The following is a 17,836-nucleotide window of genomic DNA, read 5'->3' on the forward strand; positions in this document are numbered from 1 at the left end:
GATGCTTTTGCCTTGTTTTTTCTTTTACCTTTTAGCATTAAAATCCACTTACACAGTGCGTGCACGATTTCATTTATTAATTAATACGCTTTTATTAACTTCAGACGTATGTATGTATGTATGTTTCTAACGGAATCTTTGAACATGATTTTGACCCCCTTCAAAACGTCGGATTAATTCGAAATTTGGTATACTTATGACAACTCAATACTTTAAAAAAAATTTAAAAAATTGAAATTCAACTAAAATATGAAAAATAAATAATAGCTTAAAAAACTGACAAAGTACGCTTTTATAGAAATCCAACTAAAAAATAGAAAATAAATTTTAATAAAATTGAATTAAAAATAGTGTAAGAAAAAATGATTTTATTGTAAAAAAGCATGGGGTGCATTTCAGGACATTATTTATAATTTCTTTTTTTTTATAAAAGATTTTCTATGAACGCGTATTTTGTTAGTTTTTTTAAACTATTATTTATTTAGTCTTGTACTCTGAACGCATTCACAGGAACGAATACTATCCTTCATCGGTATGAGCGATGACGAGTTGTTCTATAATATGTTCGATGATGCGGAAGTTAAGCGCTTGTTCACTAATTACGTGACGTCACCAATCAAACCAAATGAACAGGAATTGGATAAGAGAACGTTTTATGTCACTAAAATCATTGTGGATAAACTCATACACGAAGACAAGGAGTTTACGGAGTGGAGTGAGTAAGATAGAACACTAAACGACTATAGCGACTACATACAATGACTATAGCGTGGTATTTTTACTAGTGGTGGGGCGTCTTGTGAAACCGCACGGGCAAATACCACCACCCTACCTATTTCAGCCGTGAAGCAGTAATGCGTTTCGGATTGAAGGATGGGGCAGCCGTAGTAACTATACTGAGACCTTAGAACTCATATCTCAAGGTGGGTGGCGGCATTTACGTTGTAGATGTCTATGGGCTCCGATAACCAATTAACACCAGGTGGGCTGTGACACCGTCCACCATTCTATGCAAGAAAAAAATTTGAAAAGAGTACATTTAGGATATTGCATATCGATGACCCTATGGTGTAAGAATAACGGCTATCTGAACCTTGAAAGTATTTTTGATTGGTTTTATATTGGTCTTGTAGACAGACGAGCATATAGTCCATCGAGTAGTGAGTGGTTACCGTCGCTCATGGACATCAGCAACGAATATGGCATAGTCAAGCAGCACCCTACAAAGCTGCTTTCCAAGAAAGTGCGAGTAGGGGTGTCACATTGTCTGTTTCCAGGAATGTGTTACTTATGTTCTACAAGGCTAATAGTAAGCTTGTGAGAAATATAATAACTATAATAGACAGTACCAAAACTAGTTATAGTAACATCAGTATAAAGGAAATGCTTGGAAATGCTGATTGATCGTTAACAACTAGATTATGAACTTTAAAATTAAATATAAGTTGGAATAAATTTGGTTTGTATTTAAATGCAAACTCTTGACTACAACATTATATTACATATGTAATATTTCATACGCAATCAATTTCATTTTCAACGGCTTATAAAGTTCACCAACAAACATTTTCAACATTTTAAAAATATATTGAACTGGTTATAATTCTTCAAAATAGAGCGTTGAAATTAATTTTACGAAAACCAAATTACATGAGGATTTATAATATAGATTTGTATGTGTTTTATGTCTTTTTTTTCTTTGAATCGAGTTTCTAGGTTATATTTGGCATCAAGTAAGTATTCTAGCATCTAAATCTTATATTTAAATCATATGCGTAGACAAATGCAATACAAAAAGCCGAGTTTGCTCCCTCGTGTCTATCTGCTAGTTTAATTGTATGAAAAATTTCGATTTCTTTCAACCTATACGTGTGACATCGATCATGCGCGATCATGTGTGATAGAAACCTTCCATGGGGTGCTAACAACAACTGTCAGCTTCATCACGATTGATATTTGAAATATCGTCGCTGTCAAACCAAAATCTGCTATGTGCAAAAACTCTATTTTGAATTAACGAGTAAAAACATTTTCGTATTAAAATTTTATATGAAAGTGAATTTTGTCAAATGAAAGCTAGACACATAACAGTTTTTTTATACGATAGATAGGGCTGTGAACTATACGAAAAGGTCAAAAGTAAAAATCTCAAAGTGCACATAGCAGATTGTTAATGAATCAACGTCGCGTCATACATTGATGGCTGTGATTGGCCAACGATGACGTCATATCGCACGAACCAATCACAGATCAGGAAACGCAATAGTGGCACCAATTGTCAAAATTTTAAAAATTATATACACGAAGAAAAAAGATGGACGCGCATGTCAATTCTATTTTGTAAAATAAGTCAAAATAATATAATGAGTACATATTTGAAGAAGTAAACGCATTTATTCATTTTATTGGCCACCTCAAGATACCTCTAAGAAATAGACGCAACACAGATTTTGGATTGACAACGACGATATACTTCTCCTCAATCGTATCACTCTTGACAGAGCGGTCGTGGTTGTCATGTAGTGTTGGAAGGGGCAGACTTGGTGCGTCTCACGATGTCCCGCCATCTCTTGAAATATACATTTGAAATATTCAATTAAAAATGTAGTCCTTGCGTATCGGATCGAACTTACATGCCTCTTACGAAAAAATATATTTCCCAAGCCCTTTTTTTCCAGGGTCATATTATTAATAACGGCCATTTTTTTAAATATCGATTAAGTCACAGTAATTTTCTCTAAACAGGAATAATACCTCCGCCTCCGCCCCCTCCGCCACCACCGCCAAAGAAAAAGAAAGGAAAAAAAGGACCTGCTCCTGAAGTCGCACCGGAAGCTAAAGATAAGAAGGGGGGCTTAGGAGGGAAAGGTTCTAAAAGTGGAAAGCTAGTGAAAAGTTAGTGCATATATTATAATAATATAATGTAAATTGTGTAAATGTATTTTGTAAATTTTCATGTTTTGTATGATCCGTGCTGTCGTTGTCTTCGTGTCCCCCCTTAAGGGAGCACGGATCGGGCCTCTGCGCGGGCTTGGACTCCCTGCCTAGTGAGGCAGGGTGATGATTATGCTTGCTGGTTATTATTAGAAGGCGATGAAGGCGATGAAGTGTTGTGGTTGAGGCGTTGATTTATGATCTGATGAGATGATGATGATTTGTGATAGGGTTCGATTTGTGATCCGCGCTGGCTTGTAAACATTTTATTTATACTGTTATCCGCGCAAACTATTACAAATATAAAATTATTTTCAATTTGATTATGTACTCGTTTAGCTAAAATTTTATTTGAAAGAAAATATTGTTAATGGCAACAAATAAAAATATTAATTAATTATTGTTACAGAAACTGAAGGAGAGGAAGGTAATAACTATAGCGATTGTTATCTGATTATTAACTTAAATATACAATATGGAATTTATCAAGGACTGCTGTAATTATGAATATGAATATTATTATAGTGAATATGTGGTAAACATGTATTTCAGTCCTTTCAAATATATTTTTTTAGTATTTTTAAAAAAGCCTGCGGAGAGTACCTACTCAGCGTTAGGCAAAGGCTTGGCTTTGCCTCTGGCATTATCGATATCTATAAACGGTGACACCACTCACAATCAGGCAATCTGTATGCTCGTCTGCATACAAGAACTATTAAAAAAAATCATATTCCAAATCAATCCAATAGCATGTTTTGCAAAGTATTATGATGTCCCAGAAACATTACTGACATAAAGCAATCATATACATTACACACATCTATGTACGCATTACTCAATAAAATATCGAGCTTGCTTGACTTTATGATTTGCGTATTACTCAATCCAATAATAAAAATAATAATAATTTTATCACGACAAAACTTCTATTATTAGATCTTGAAATAGAAACAGCAGCGGCCACAGTAACCGTGACCGAAGATGACACCAAGCCAGTATTAGATTTGCACGTCACCGAACAAGGAGACGGGAAACCGCAAATGGGAACACCAGACGACATGTATTCTTTTCCGGCTCGTTAGTATAAATGTTTTTTTATAAATTACTAGCCGTACCCGCCCGCTTCGCTGGGCATTTGAAATTAACATTATTATTTATTGTCATTATTATTAGGGAGTCCAACACTCATATAAATATTAGCCTATCCATTAAGTAAATGTATTTTCTACATGGATACCAAGTTTCAAGTCAATCGGATGCATGGTTCAGTAGTTATAATGGAGCATCCGTAAAAACCACTGTAGATTTATGTATTAGTATAGATTAGTTTCCCAAAAAAAATCTTTCAAGTGTTTGTGTGTTTGTCTGTCCGGTCGTGTCTGGAAGACGGCTGACGTTTTCTGTCAATACTCTAAAGTGGATGTTGTTTCTTCAAATAATTTTTGAGCTATTTTTAATTCGAAAACGCAAATCACAAAAACTGTTTAATTCGTTACTTCATTTTTTTGCTAAGAATTTGGACATCGAGACAATATTTATTTATATTTTTGATATTTAATTTTATCAAATTTCGAAAATTTATACGTTCTTGTAAAAACTCTAAGCTCTTAAACAGTAAACAAAAACAATTGAGATATCTATTTTATTCCTGAAAGTGCGTAGACATTTGCATTGTGAGGTCTTTAGACTCTAGTAACCCTTAAACTAGGTAGCTTAGACTTCTTTACCCATCTAGTTCATGTAAAAGAAAACTTAACTAGAATTATCTAGTTAAGTTTTCTTTTACATGAACTAGATCATCAACATCAATTATAACTATTAAGTTATACTTGATGTGTATAGACACTATAAACATAGGAAACACAAATGCTATAGCAATTTTAAATCATAAAGAAGAATGTGATTTTATGAAGATATTATGAACTTTTTCAGCTCCAGAAGATTTGGATCCAGAAATCGATGGAACACTAGAATACTTTACTATTGTTGTAAGTTATTCAATTGGAAAACTAGTTTTCTTTTTTATTAGCTAAATACAATACGAGCAATAAGAAGATATTTCAATTAGATTACGATTTACTGGTGGTAGGACCTCTCGTGAGTCCGCGCGGGTAGATACCACCACCCTACTTATTTCTGTCGTGAAACAGTAATGCGTTTCGGTTTGAAGGGTAGGGCAGCCGTTGTAATTAAACTGAGACCTTACAATTCATATCTTAAGGTGGGTGGCGGCATTTACGTTGTAGATGTCTATGGGCTCCAGTCCACCCATGTAAGCAATAAAAATTAAAAAAAGCATGAACTAGATTGACGCAATGTAACGTACATACAAACAACTTCACCAAATGAAGGAACCACATAAAAGTTCTACTAGCACTGTTTCGAATCTGGGACTACTCGTTCACTTGATGCGGTAGACTGAGTTATTTACTACCACTACCCTATCTACTAACCCATAACTAAAGAAGAAACTACTTTGCTTTCCAATAAATTGATCACATTTTTTGCAGCGATCAGTTCCAAGAGTGATCCAGTATCCGAAGTTGATTCCAACATTCGGTGCATTAACTCCTCAATTAGCGCAACGGAACCGGCGCTACATCTATTTTATCAGGCAAGCTCAGGGAGAAATCCCCCTCGCGGAGTCTTCATATCTTACGATGCTGAAGATGCCTGATTATGTCCTTACCGGGATCACCTCAGGAAAGGTGTTAATGAGCTTGGGACTTCAGTTGAAAGAGGTGAAAACTTATTGTTTTTGTTTTCTGTCAAAAGCAAATCGCAAATCCGATGGAGGGTGGTACTTAGTAACAAAGTTTGTTTTAAAATCAAATTCATGGAAGCAATTCAAACAAATATTAAAGTAATCTCAATTTGTGCATATAAATTATAACATCACTATACTCTATTCCGATTACGAAGTCCCATGAGACAGGTGTTATTATTATGTTATTGTGTGTGTGTGTGTGTGTGTGTGAATTAATTGTATAATGATTTAGATTGATTGTGTATTTTTTAAATGATGCTTACGATCATGAACAAAAAATGATTATTATTTCAAATTATGCGAAACGGGAAGAGTTAGGTTCTATGAAGTGTCAAAAGGGACTTCGTAATTGGAGAGAGAGAGGGAGAGAGAGAGGGAGAAAGAGAGGGAGAGAGAGAGAGAAAGAGAATATACTTTATTGCACATCAAAACACAATTAACATCAGAAAACAGTCAACAAGCAGATACGTTTGTACAATAGGCGTACTTATCGCTAAAAGCGATCTTTTAAAGACAACCGTTTGATTACCCGAAATTCTGGACAGATAAACATACAGCAGGTATGTTGTGGTGTACTATTAACAACACATTATTGAAGAAAATACATACATACAATACCTATATATACCATTAAAAAAAATATAAAATCACCATATGATTTATATTCCAGAATTCCATTGAAATAGAATATAAGTCCAAATATTTTATTGGCAAACGTTAATGTACTCAGAATATGTTTTACACAATTCACATAATATATTTACTAGTGCATTTTCTAGCTTAGACACGTACCACAATCTTCTATCGTGAAAAAGGTATATAATACAATCAAAGCTTCGATCTAATGTCCCAGGGCGGTGGTGGTTATTAACATTGTAATGTGGACATGGCCTTTTTCGCCCACAAATAAACATAACAAAACATTACATGGCGTCATATACTAATTGTTTAAACAGTCAAAGATATACGAAGACTAAACTGATATTTCTCAAAAACCATTTTTACTTATTTTACTGGTGGTAGTACCTCTTGTGAGTCCGCACGGGTAGGTACCACCACCCTGCCTATTTCTGCCGTGAAGCGGTTATGTGCTTCGGTTTGAAGAGTGGGGCAGCCGCTGTAACTATACTGAGACCTTAGAACTTACATCTCAAGCTGGGTGGCGCATTTACTTTGTAGATGCCTATGGGCTCCAGTAACCACTTAACATCAGGTGGGCTGTAAGATCGTCCACCTATCTAAGCAATAAAAAAAATATATGCTTCAAATGTGAAAGGTTTATACAGTAAATAAATAGTATATATGTTTTATATAGCTTATATGCTAAATGCTATTTGAGTTCATATAGCTAATTTCTTTTTCAGGCCTACATTCGACTATTCGAAAAGCAATTTCGTGAGATAACCGTATTGACTCCAGAAAATAGTCAGTCAACGCTTTCGCGTCAACTGTCGTATGCTGGTGCACATCACATCATGGACGAGACTGCTTCTCAGGTCGGTTTTAAGGTGCCTCTTGAATCTTGACCGAAACTAGAAACTATATCCTTTCTCAGTAAATGAGCTATCTAACACTGAACGAATTTTTCAAATCGCACCAGTAGTTCCTGAGATTAGTAACTAAACAAAAAAATTAAACAAAACGGTATCATCATAAGACGTTGTTAATACGCTTTTATTAGCCTTCAGGCGTATGTAGGTATGTATGTAACGGAATCTTTGAACATGATTTTGACCCCCTTCAAAACGTCGCATTAACTCGAAATTTGGTATTCTTATTAAGGACCGATGACAATTCAATATTAAAAAAAATTTGAAAAAAAAAATTGAAAAAATTTAAATTCAACTAAAAAATTAAAAATAAATAATAGTTTAAAAAAACTAACAAAATATGCTTATATGGAAAATCCAACTAAAAAATATAAAATAAATTTTAGTAAATTTGAATTAAAAATAGGATGCTTTTCAGGATATTATCAAAATAACCCTTCTACTCATATCTGTTTATAAAATATTTATAACTACTTATACCATGCACCCCACGCTTTTTTACAATAAAATCATTTTTTCTTACACTATTTTTAATTCAAAATTTATTTTATATTTTTTAATTGGATTTTCTATAAAAGCGTATTTTGTTAATTTTTTTAAGCTATTATTTATTTTTCCTTTATGAATCTGTACAATGTTTGTGTAGATTTAAGAAAGCATAATATAAAGAATTCGACGTCAAACATAAAATGATATATTGCGAATAAAGAAAACTTTAAGGCATGTTTTCAGGTGAACTATCTCCGGCCGTCGGATTATAGGAGAATGTCAAACATAGCTCGAGGTGAAAACGCGGAGAAACGGTAGGTACTATTAAACCCTTTGATATAATGTTCTTAAATATATTTTTTTTGTCTAATACCTTTACGAAAATTATTTCTAGAATTAAGAACATGCGCTCAACCTCTGCCGTGTCAATGATAAAGTTTCCAGTTCCGAGACAAACTTCGATAGCGGAATCGGTAAATGCCTTAATCTTTATCTTGTATTACTAATAGCGGCCCGCTCCGGCGTCGTCCGGGTCACAAAAAAATCAAAATAAAAAAAACAAAATGTGTGCAATTCACACGTGGTAGAAGTGAAACCTTCCAAAATTAAAATACAATTATCCTAAACGTCTTAAGTATATGTAAAATTTCGTCATTAGTAAATAATTGTAAGGTAGCGCCCTCTGTGAATTGATATTTTAATTTCACGTATAATCCTAAATTAAAATTCACTACAAGAGCTTTCATACACATGTTAGTATTAAAAAATCTCACAGATGGCGCTGTATTAAATATTATGTATATTTCTGTCTCATTCTTTGCTGGCTTCATCCTACACATTTTTGTATTTGTGTCTCTTACCTGTCGTTTTTTCCGTTGCATCCGGTTTGAAATCACAACGATTCTAAAGAAGTTTTCACTTCAAAAATTATAATACACACACATTAACCCTTATATTGGTGTCAGGTTTCTAAAAATAGAAAACTATAAATATAGTTTAATGAACTTTTATTTTCATTTAAATAATATTTGTTTTTATCACTATGCTTTTATTAATTTTATAAAAAATATAGCCTATGTCACTCGGGGATAGTGTAGCTTACAAGCAGTGAAATAATTTTTCAAATCGGTTCAGTAGTTTCGGAGCCTATTCAATACAAACAAACAAACAAATCTTTCGTATAATTATAATTTATATATAAATTATTAATTTAATTTAAATAGTATAGATGAAAGCCTACTGTTGAAAATTTATTGGAACGAAGTTCCTTACGGCAGGCTTGGAGGGGATAGGGATTTTGCTACGCGACCGAACTGAAAAAAATGTGATAGTAAAACCGTAAGAAAAAATCCGTGGAAAAAAGTGCGTGGAATAAAACCGTTAAATGAGACGTGCGCAGGCGCGACAGTCGCATACACAAGCGAGTAGTGTATAATACATTTCTCTTTCTCCTTCTTTTTATTATTATTCATATAAATAGCTGTTTCTTGGTATATTAATATTATATATTTTTTATAAATCATTGTAAATAAAATAAAGTTGATAACTTTGTAAAGTATTTTTTTTTATCAATAAAAAAATCATAATAACGAATAGAACTTAAAATTAATAATATTTATATAATAAGGAACTTCGTTCCTATCCGGTGTCCCACGACACCACACATCTTTTTTGTTTACATATTTTCTTTGAAATAATAATATACCTGCTATTACAATTTACTGCACTGAGTTTCGTGGTGTACAAAATCTTCTGTAACATACCGAGGAGTGAAAAGCGACATTTCGCTTAAAACGCGGCATCTATCTTTGTAACGAAAGGTGCTTTTTATTTAGTACTAGCTGACTAGGCAGACTTCGTTATGCCTCCATCGATAAATAAAAGACCTAAACTTTGGTATAAAATAAACTTAAAACAAACAAAAGGAAACCGTCCGACGGGAGACACATCATAGGAAAAACAAAATTGTTATTTTTATTTAATTCGGAGCATTTTCATATTTATCTACCTTTTAAACCTTCTCTGGACTTCCACAAATAATTCAATATCAAAATTAGCCAAATCGGTTCAGCCGTTCTCGAGTTTTAGCAATACTTTAGAAATAGCCATTCACACTTCAATATATTTTAGGATTAAACCTGAAGTATATTTGAATAATGATATCAAAATGTTATCTTGAATTTACCAACCTAAATGTTTTTCGATCGACCTAGTTTTCACAGGACAATTCACTTTTTAGAGTACTCGAATATTCGAGGAACCTATAAAGAGCGATCAACAGAAAAGCACAGCCGAAGAAGTGATCGCGGACATCACAGAACTTGTTGGGACTGTAGAATGGTAAGACGTAAGACAAATAAATTAACCAACAAATTCTGCTAGTTTAAAAACCATCACAGAACTTGTTGGGACTGTAGAATGGTAAGACGTAAGACAAATAAATTAACCAACAAATTTTGCTAGTTTAAAAAACATCACAGAACTTGTTGGGACTGTAGAATGGTAAGACGTAAGACAAATAAATTAACCAACAAGTTTAGCTAGTTTAAAAACATTTAAAACCTGTCATTGTATAGACTGATTCATGGTTCGGATTCAGACAGAGCTCATAGTTTACCTGGAGCTTGAGACTACAGGAGCTTAGCCAAAATTAATGTCACCGTCACGCTGTAAGTTATAGGTTGGTGCTCCATTAATTTTGACATACAACTTTTACACCTACACACAAATATTTCACGAACGAAATAAATATAAGATATGAAAGCAGGATGATGATAACACTCGCTCATTGCGGAATTAAATAAAAGACAATAAACCATTTTCGCAAAGACTGCCATAATCATGATTGTGGCTATCTTTGCCAAAATATTTGGTACTATAAGTCTGTGGCATTATTTCTTGCCTCGTAGTAAAGTTGGCAACTAAAACACAGTAGAAAATTTTAGTTTGCAGTCGAATAAAGAACTGTATTTTTTTAAGTATTTTAATGAATTAAAGTTTGTATGTCTTTTTTTATGTGTAAGTTACTCTCGACTATCACTTGATTTCATTCTTTTTTTAAGCTATGGCATAGCTTTTATCGCGGGCTTCGAACGCGGCGACCGAATCAAGAAATTCCGTAACAAAAATAAAACCTAACTCCCTACCACGTATCTCGCGTTCAACACATTCACATGTTGCGCTTGTGTAGTGTTTGTAAATAAGTGCGCGGCGTAACGTCGCGCATCATGAAAAGTCTGCCCATCTCTTTCTCGCGCGGTCTAGCTTATGAGTATGAAGGGGACAGTTAATGTTTTGCTTTTGTTAATGTTTATGAATATAGCGTGATCTTATTTTATTATTGTTTTGATATTAAATTATTATTGTCTAATTGTAATTGCATAAGTTGATAAAAAATGCTATGCAATAGCTTTACCGCGGCAGTTCCCGAGTGCCACACGTGTTTTTTTTTGTTTACATTAACGTAATAGTAGCTTAGAATAGTTTCATAAATTTAAATGGTAATCCCAAGGACTATAGAACATATCGAAGGCGAAATCCACTTTCCGATGCCGGACATCCCAGCCCTGATGGACGAACAGCGGGGTCGGGTAGGCTTCAATGACCCAGCACTCACGAAGCAATTGGAGGAAGCAGTGATGATGTGGCAAAACCACATCGATACGACTATTGCTGCTTGTTTGGGCAAGGTATGTATTGTTCCAGAAAGCAGTATAGATTTAGGGGGGGATTCGGTGATTCTAGTATTTGCGAGGAGTCTAGAAGAAGAAGAAGAAGGAGTCTAGAGTATATTTCTTTCTAAATTATTCGCACGCCTCAATATGGTGCAACTTGAAGAGAATTTCTGATTATTTTCTATTAAACTTCCTCTTCTGACCGTATCTTCTGCTGTAAAAATGGGCGCAGCTTAAAGAAATTTTCTGATTTGTTTCTATTAAACTCTTTATCATATCTTCTGTTGTAAGCATTCAACGCGTAGAGAAAAGAAAGCTATCTAGAAAATAATTCATGATATTGAATGCATTTCAATCTAGTCTTTTTTTAGTCAAACATTTCGAATTATAAATACATTTTTATTTTTTTATTGCCCTTGTAGGCTGACGAGCATACGGCCCACCTGATGGTGAGTGGTTACCGTCACCCATGGACTTCAGCAATGCCAGGGACAGCCAAGCCACTGCCTACCGCTTAATACTCTCCCAAGCCTCATTTGAAGAAGGACATGTCATAGCGCTCGGGAAACACCGTGGAGGGAAGCTCATTCCATAGCCGAATAGTACGTGGCAAAAAAGACCTCTGGAAACGCACTGTCGATGAACGCAGCGGTTCCAGATAATATGGATGAACTCTGCTCCGATGGCGGGAGGTGCGATGATAAAAACGAGATGAAGGGATCATCTCAAACAATTCCTCAGAGCACTCCCCATGGAACATACGGTGCAAAATACAGAGGGAACCGAAGTCCCTCCGCAGACCATAGACCATAGACCGCAGACATAGCAGATTACTATTGATACAGATATACAGAGATTAATAATTAGTATACGTATATGTCTTGATTTGGGAATAGGTTCGAGAAGGTGAAGGACCGGTTGCAGAATACAAGTACTGGCGTGAAAGAGATGCTGAAATATCCTTATTGGTGGAGCAGCTGAAGCAACCGATGGTCGTGAAAATTTTAACGTTGCTAGAGAAAGCCGGCTCGACATATCTTGAGGTATTTTATGTTCGTATGTAAACATACCAAGCACGTGCTATTATTACGCGACCAGCCATGAACACTCATGAGAGAAAGGACGCCTGAAGTTTTTCTTTTTCCAAAACATTTCGAAGTTTCCAATCTAAAAGTTTTCTGAAACAGAGTTACACAGAAGATCCCATTAACTTACAAACGCATAGATACGCATAGATTTTCATTATTTCTAACAAATACGTTATTGTAGATATTTTTAAAGAATTTAACAATTTTTCGAACTTATTGTGGCTTAATTTTTATTACATCTTTGACCTTTCTCTTTCAATAAATTCAGGAAGAATGTGCACCTAATTTGCCAACCATACTTAACCATCTATTTTTAAATATTAATTTAATAACAAAGTGACTTGTGTTTATCAGATGACTGAAGAATCTTTCTTCCCAAATCCCATAAATTAATGAACATTACTTAGTAATATCTTCAACATTAATTTAATTAATCATAGATTAATCAACGTCGATGCTGAAAATATAATATAAATCCTCTTTCTCCGCTCAATTTCAGGGTTTCGCAAATTACAAAGAAAGATTGTTGGAGCAATACAATTTGGCGGGAGATAATCTGAAGTTTCTTTCTACTTTGTTGCGTTTTTTTACTGTGAGTATTCCTTTTGTGTGTGCTAAATTGTAAGAAAAAAATATTCTTCTCTCGCATATACATATGTGCGCACTCGTAAGACTTCTGATGTTAGATGCTTATGGAAACTCATAGAAATCATACTGTTAATACCCACCGACCCTGAAACACGAAAACGAAGTGTCGATTGGATTAAGTACCTAATTGTTCTAACACACAATACATCTAATAACTACCAAAAATTCAAATTAACATTTCATTTGTGTCACACAATTATTTTTTATTTCATTGTGGAAGTTGTTGTACGTATTTAGTAAAAAAATTTGCACTTCCCATATAATTCGAATTCCATCAGTCTCATCGCTCGAAGCGACTATTCCCACAGTCTTATCTCTCAGACGATTAACGTATTTAATTTGAACACAAATCTGACTTTGGTATTACTGTTTGACTTCAAGTGTTGACATAAAATAATATTCATTAGCGTTTGTGCACACCATGCATCATGCTTGTAATATAATGTTCACAATTCATGGGACTAAAATATAAAGGACTGGATCAGACGGCCCACGTTATAAGACTGATGATCCTAGGCATAATTTAACCTTTACCTATTTCCTTTGGATGGAATGTGTAGTGGCATAATTCGAAAAAAATGTAATTTCGTTTTTTTTTTTGCTACAACCAAACATCCATCGAATAAACTACTTTTTTTATACTGAGTGAATTATAAAAATTATCTAGAAAACTCAGAATACCTACTGATGTTCCAAAGGTGCTTTTGTAACCGTTTCGTTGAAATTATCAGATTTTATAAAGTCAACAGCATTTAGCGAGAAAATTAAATGCGTGCATGGAAATATCGTCCGTTCGAATTAATGAAAAATCAATCATATTTTTTTTAAAATGAAATTGAAATGGAGTAATTCCAAATAAATGCGGTACTTTTTAATTTCTTCTACCGTTCACTATAAGCACGAAATTAAAGGTAATCGAAGACGAATCACCTCTCCAACAAGTAGTGGAGACTCTACCGGAAATGGTAGAGAGCATCTACATGATGTGGGTTCTCTCTAAAGGGTATAAGGCGGATGAGACAATGGTGCCTCTACTGTCGAGGATATCTTGGGCCCTGTGTGACAAATTAGAGCGGTTCCTTGACGTTCATAAACTATTTGAGTAAGTACATTCTCATTGTTTTACGAAAAATTGGGTTTACTAAAAACATTTTTTTTATTGCCGTTCTAGGCAGTCGAGTATACGGCCCATCGAATGGTGAGTGGCTAACGTCGCTCATGGTATTCAGCAATGCCAGAAGCAGAGCCAAGCCGCTGCCTACGGAAAAAATATATTTATACATGATTCCGACAATATACATATAATTCCCCAAACTGAAAGGACAACAGACTACTCTAGACTTTAATTTGTATAAAAAACAATACTAATTTACTAAGCTAAGCATTAGTGCTTGCAGGGTTTGAGTACTTTTTTGGAGTAGTTTTAGAAATAATTTACTAATATAACGGCTTAATATTACGGTTTTACATAACAATAAAACCGATATTATGTGCCGAGAAGGAAAACATACAGCATTGTATTATGAAGAAGCAGTGTGTACTTAGCTTAAATTCCTTGTCTATGTCCAACCATAGACAGTCAATTTAGTTCCATCTTTAGCCGCTAGGTGCTGCCAGCAAGTATAAAGGAAGCGCAGCCATCTTTGATCTTCATAGTCTTCACCAGGAAGAACTTCCTGCAATGCTGTATGTTTTCCTTCTCGGCACATAATATCGGTTTTATTGTTATGTAAAACCGTAATATTGATGTGCCTTTGGAAAACATACAGCATTGTATTATGAAGACGTGTTTGTTATCTACTGGTGAAATTATTAAGCACAACGCTATGATGAAATAGGTAAGCTATAATAAAATTATGAAGCGCAATGATAATGTTCATAATTTATATAATTATTAAATCGAGAAACACAGCTGTTAACTTTCATGTTAATTCAATAATTAAAAAATATTTATAAGTTTGTAATAAACATTTTATATTGTATATAGAAGAAAATGTATAAATTGTATAAATGATGTATAATATACAACATGAGTAAATGATGAGTAAATGTTTTGAAAAAAAAGAATCGTGAGGATCTTTAGGAAGCTCTATTATTCGGCAATAATTATTGTAAACGTTTGGATGATTTGCAATTGCCTCTAGAAAGTATTTCGTCCATTGGTTCATTATCAATCCATCTTAGAGATGGGTTGATGCCACTACCTCGTAAGGTTGAACGAAGACCAGTTTCCACTTACAGTACGGTATGCCGCTTTTGTGACAACACACATAGTTAGAAAAAAGTCCTTACGAATCTTACTGGGCATGTCTTTAGTTTCATGTTTAGAAAACACTTATGCAGATTATTGACGAAAATGGATTTCAATTTTAGACCCAAAGACTGGTATCAGAAAGATGTTTTTCTCTGTTATCAAAGAAACTGTCTTTAGAAATGTTGAGCAAAGTAAGGTTATTAACTCTGCGTCCAGTAGCCAGCAACATGGTTATTGGTGTCCTTCAAGCTACCTTGAGGCGTGATCTGGTGGCTGGGTTTGAAGAAAACCAATTTAGAACTATTCTCGGATCTCATGTGAATGGTACTATACTTAGTAAAGTTGTAATAAGTAGTTGAATTATGTTTAGTTATTCCGATGGCTTTTTTTGAATAGCAATTTTTATTAGAGATCTTGAGAATGTTTGCTGTCCTACATGTATGTTGTCCACAGAAAGTCGACAGCGCTGCTTTATGTAGAAGGATTGTTTTACAGGCAAAATTTTCTTTTTGGAAAAGAAAACAGAATTTGGCAACATCTGCAGACTTAGGATCAATTTTAAAACTGTAGCACCATATGCACCATCTTCTAGTTGCTGGTAAGTATGCTGGCAAAGTGGATTGACACCAGCTAATTTTCAATAAATCTTCTCCTGTGTAGACCAGTCTATTATTTGTACACCTCTCCCCCCCCCCCCCCCCGTTTCTAAGCTTTCAGGGTTAATGTTTACCCTGTGGAGGAGGCAGGTTTTGGATTTCGTGCGAGTTATCTAGCGTTCGGGATCTGAGGGCTTGGAAACCCAAATGCTTTCGCTCAGTCTGGAAACACTACCAGGTAGGTTCCCTAGACACTGTTGTAGTGAGTCAGTACTCTGGGGAAAAGGTTGAGAGGAGGAATTCTCCATGCTAGTTGCATCCTCTACGGTCTGCTGAAGGTATCCAATCTTGGTCGGCGAATGGGTTTATATCCGGATGACCCCAATTTCGAAAAACTTTTGTGGTCACTTGTGGTAAAAAGTGCCATTTCGCAGGTTGATTTCCTCGTGATAGCCTATCGGCTACGATGTTGTATCTCCCCGAGAGATTATAAGCTGACAGTTATCTTGAACTTATCGCTTAGTTTAAAAATCGAAAGGTCAACCGCTAGTGAAATACTTTCAGATTCATTTTGATTGTCACTACCATTGCAAATAGCTCTTTTGTGGTTGAGCCGTTTCAGTTGTTGAGCTGACCATAGACAGGACGTTAATATTTTGTCTAATTGTAACCCCTACCCATATCCGAAGCTTCCGTTGCCAGGAAATGGTTGGTTTTGTGTCTCGGCAATGTTTGACATGTGGCTCCGCGTTAGCACTGCATTTGTAACCCCTACACATGTCCGAAGCTTCCGTTGCCAGGAAATGATTGGTTTTGTGTCTCGGCAATGTTTAACATGTGGCTCCGCGTTAGCACTGCATTTGTAATTGTTAACACATGCAGGATGGCCTGTTTTTTACGGGGGTGTTTTTTCTTGAAACTTCGCAAGAAAATTTGTAAGTTAACATAGAGTGATGTAATTCCTTCAGAGTTTGAGCTAGAATGTTGTTGAGTGGCCACTTTATTTCTCGCAATTTTTCATCGAATTCCTAGCCATGTCATCTCTTGAACCAGTGTACTAATTGATTTTTTGTAAGGCTGACTTGGCAGCCCAAATAATCAAAGAGCTTCACAGCTTATGTGGCCTGAAGACTCAACTTGGACTTCTTTTGATGGACCAGGAGGGACTTGCGTAGGTGGGATAACACTCAACAACCCTTTGCACGCAATGTTTCCGTGACTGAGCATGCTATGCAAGCAAAAAACATGTATTTGTCTTCATGGACCAAGAGAAAGTCGCGTAGGTAGGTTAACATTTGACTTCCCTATTGTACGTAAGGTCTTCGCGACCGAGCATGCTATGGGAGCAAAAAAGTTTATTTGTCTTGGTGAAACAAGATCAAGTCGTGTAGGTAAGCTAGCACTTCGACTTTGCACGCAATGTCTCCGCGACCGAGCATGCTATGGAAGCAAAAGGGTTCAAGGACCAAGAGAAAGTCGCGTAGGTACGTTAACATTTGACTTCCCTATGTACGCAAGGTCTCCGCGACCGAGCATGCTATGGGAACAAAAACGTTTATTTGTCTAGGTGAAACAAGATTAAGTCGTGTAGGTAAGCTAGCACTCTACTTTGCACGCAATGTCTCCGCGACCGAGCGACCGAGCACCCTACATAATGGAAATTGACATGCCAGCCCAGATAATCCAAAATCTTCACGGCTTCTGCAGCCTGAAGTTTCAACTTGGATTTGTCTTGGTCGACCAAAAGGAAGTCGTCTAGGTAGACTAGCACTCGAGTTCCTTTTGCACGCAAGGTCTCTGCGACCCAGCATGTTATGGAAGCAAAAAAGGTTAATC

General features: G+C 35.3%; 2 protein-coding genes and 1 long non-coding RNA gene across 5 annotated transcripts in view; 2 read left to right on the plus strand and 1 right to left on the minus strand.

Annotated features, from left to right (window-relative positions):
- Positions 1–17,836, minus strand: part of LOC692988 (aldehyde dehydrogenase) — a 423,296-nt gene that overhangs the window by 384,908 nt on the left and 20,552 nt on the right. The window lies entirely within an intron of this gene.
- Positions 1–17,836, plus strand: part of LOC101747012 (dynein axonemal heavy chain 10) — a 107,790-nt gene that overhangs the window by 1,511 nt on the left and 88,443 nt on the right. Inside the window, exons 3-16 of one of the 2 annotated variants that reach the window (XM_038017669.2) lie at positions 511–715; positions 2,746–2,895; positions 3,344–3,361; positions 3,871–4,011; positions 4,867–4,922; positions 5,445–5,675; positions 7,066–7,197; positions 7,984–8,054; positions 8,135–8,213; positions 9,980–10,080; positions 11,252–11,429; positions 12,311–12,457; positions 13,002–13,094; positions 14,062–14,252. In XM_038017669.2, coding sequence (XP_037873597.1) covers positions 511–715; positions 2,746–2,895; positions 3,344–3,361; positions 3,871–4,011; positions 4,867–4,922; positions 5,445–5,675; positions 7,066–7,197; positions 7,984–8,054; positions 8,135–8,213; positions 9,980–10,080; positions 11,252–11,429; positions 12,311–12,457; positions 13,002–13,094; positions 14,062–14,252 — 1,793 coding nt within the window. Of the gene's footprint in view, positions 1–510; positions 716–2,745; positions 2,896–3,343; positions 3,362–3,870; positions 4,012–4,866; positions 4,923–5,444; positions 5,676–7,065; positions 7,198–7,983; positions 8,055–8,134; positions 8,214–9,979; positions 10,081–10,218; positions 10,243–11,251; positions 11,430–12,310; positions 12,458–13,001; positions 13,095–14,061; positions 14,253–17,836 lie in introns of those variants that run through there. The other variant, XM_062673927.1, reaches the window with a different exon arrangement.
- On the plus strand, positions 14,607–16,063 carry LOC134200657 (uncharacterized). Its single transcript, XR_009975662.1, has 2 exons — positions 14,607–14,988; positions 15,858–16,063. It is a non-coding gene; the product is annotated as an uncharacterized LOC134200657 (long non-coding RNA).

This window comes from Bombyx mori, chromosome 19 (genome assembly GCF_030269925.1).
Source record: "Bombyx mori chromosome 19, ASM3026992v2".
NCBI lineage: Eukaryota > Metazoa > Arthropoda > Insecta > Lepidoptera > Bombycidae > Bombyx > Bombyx mori.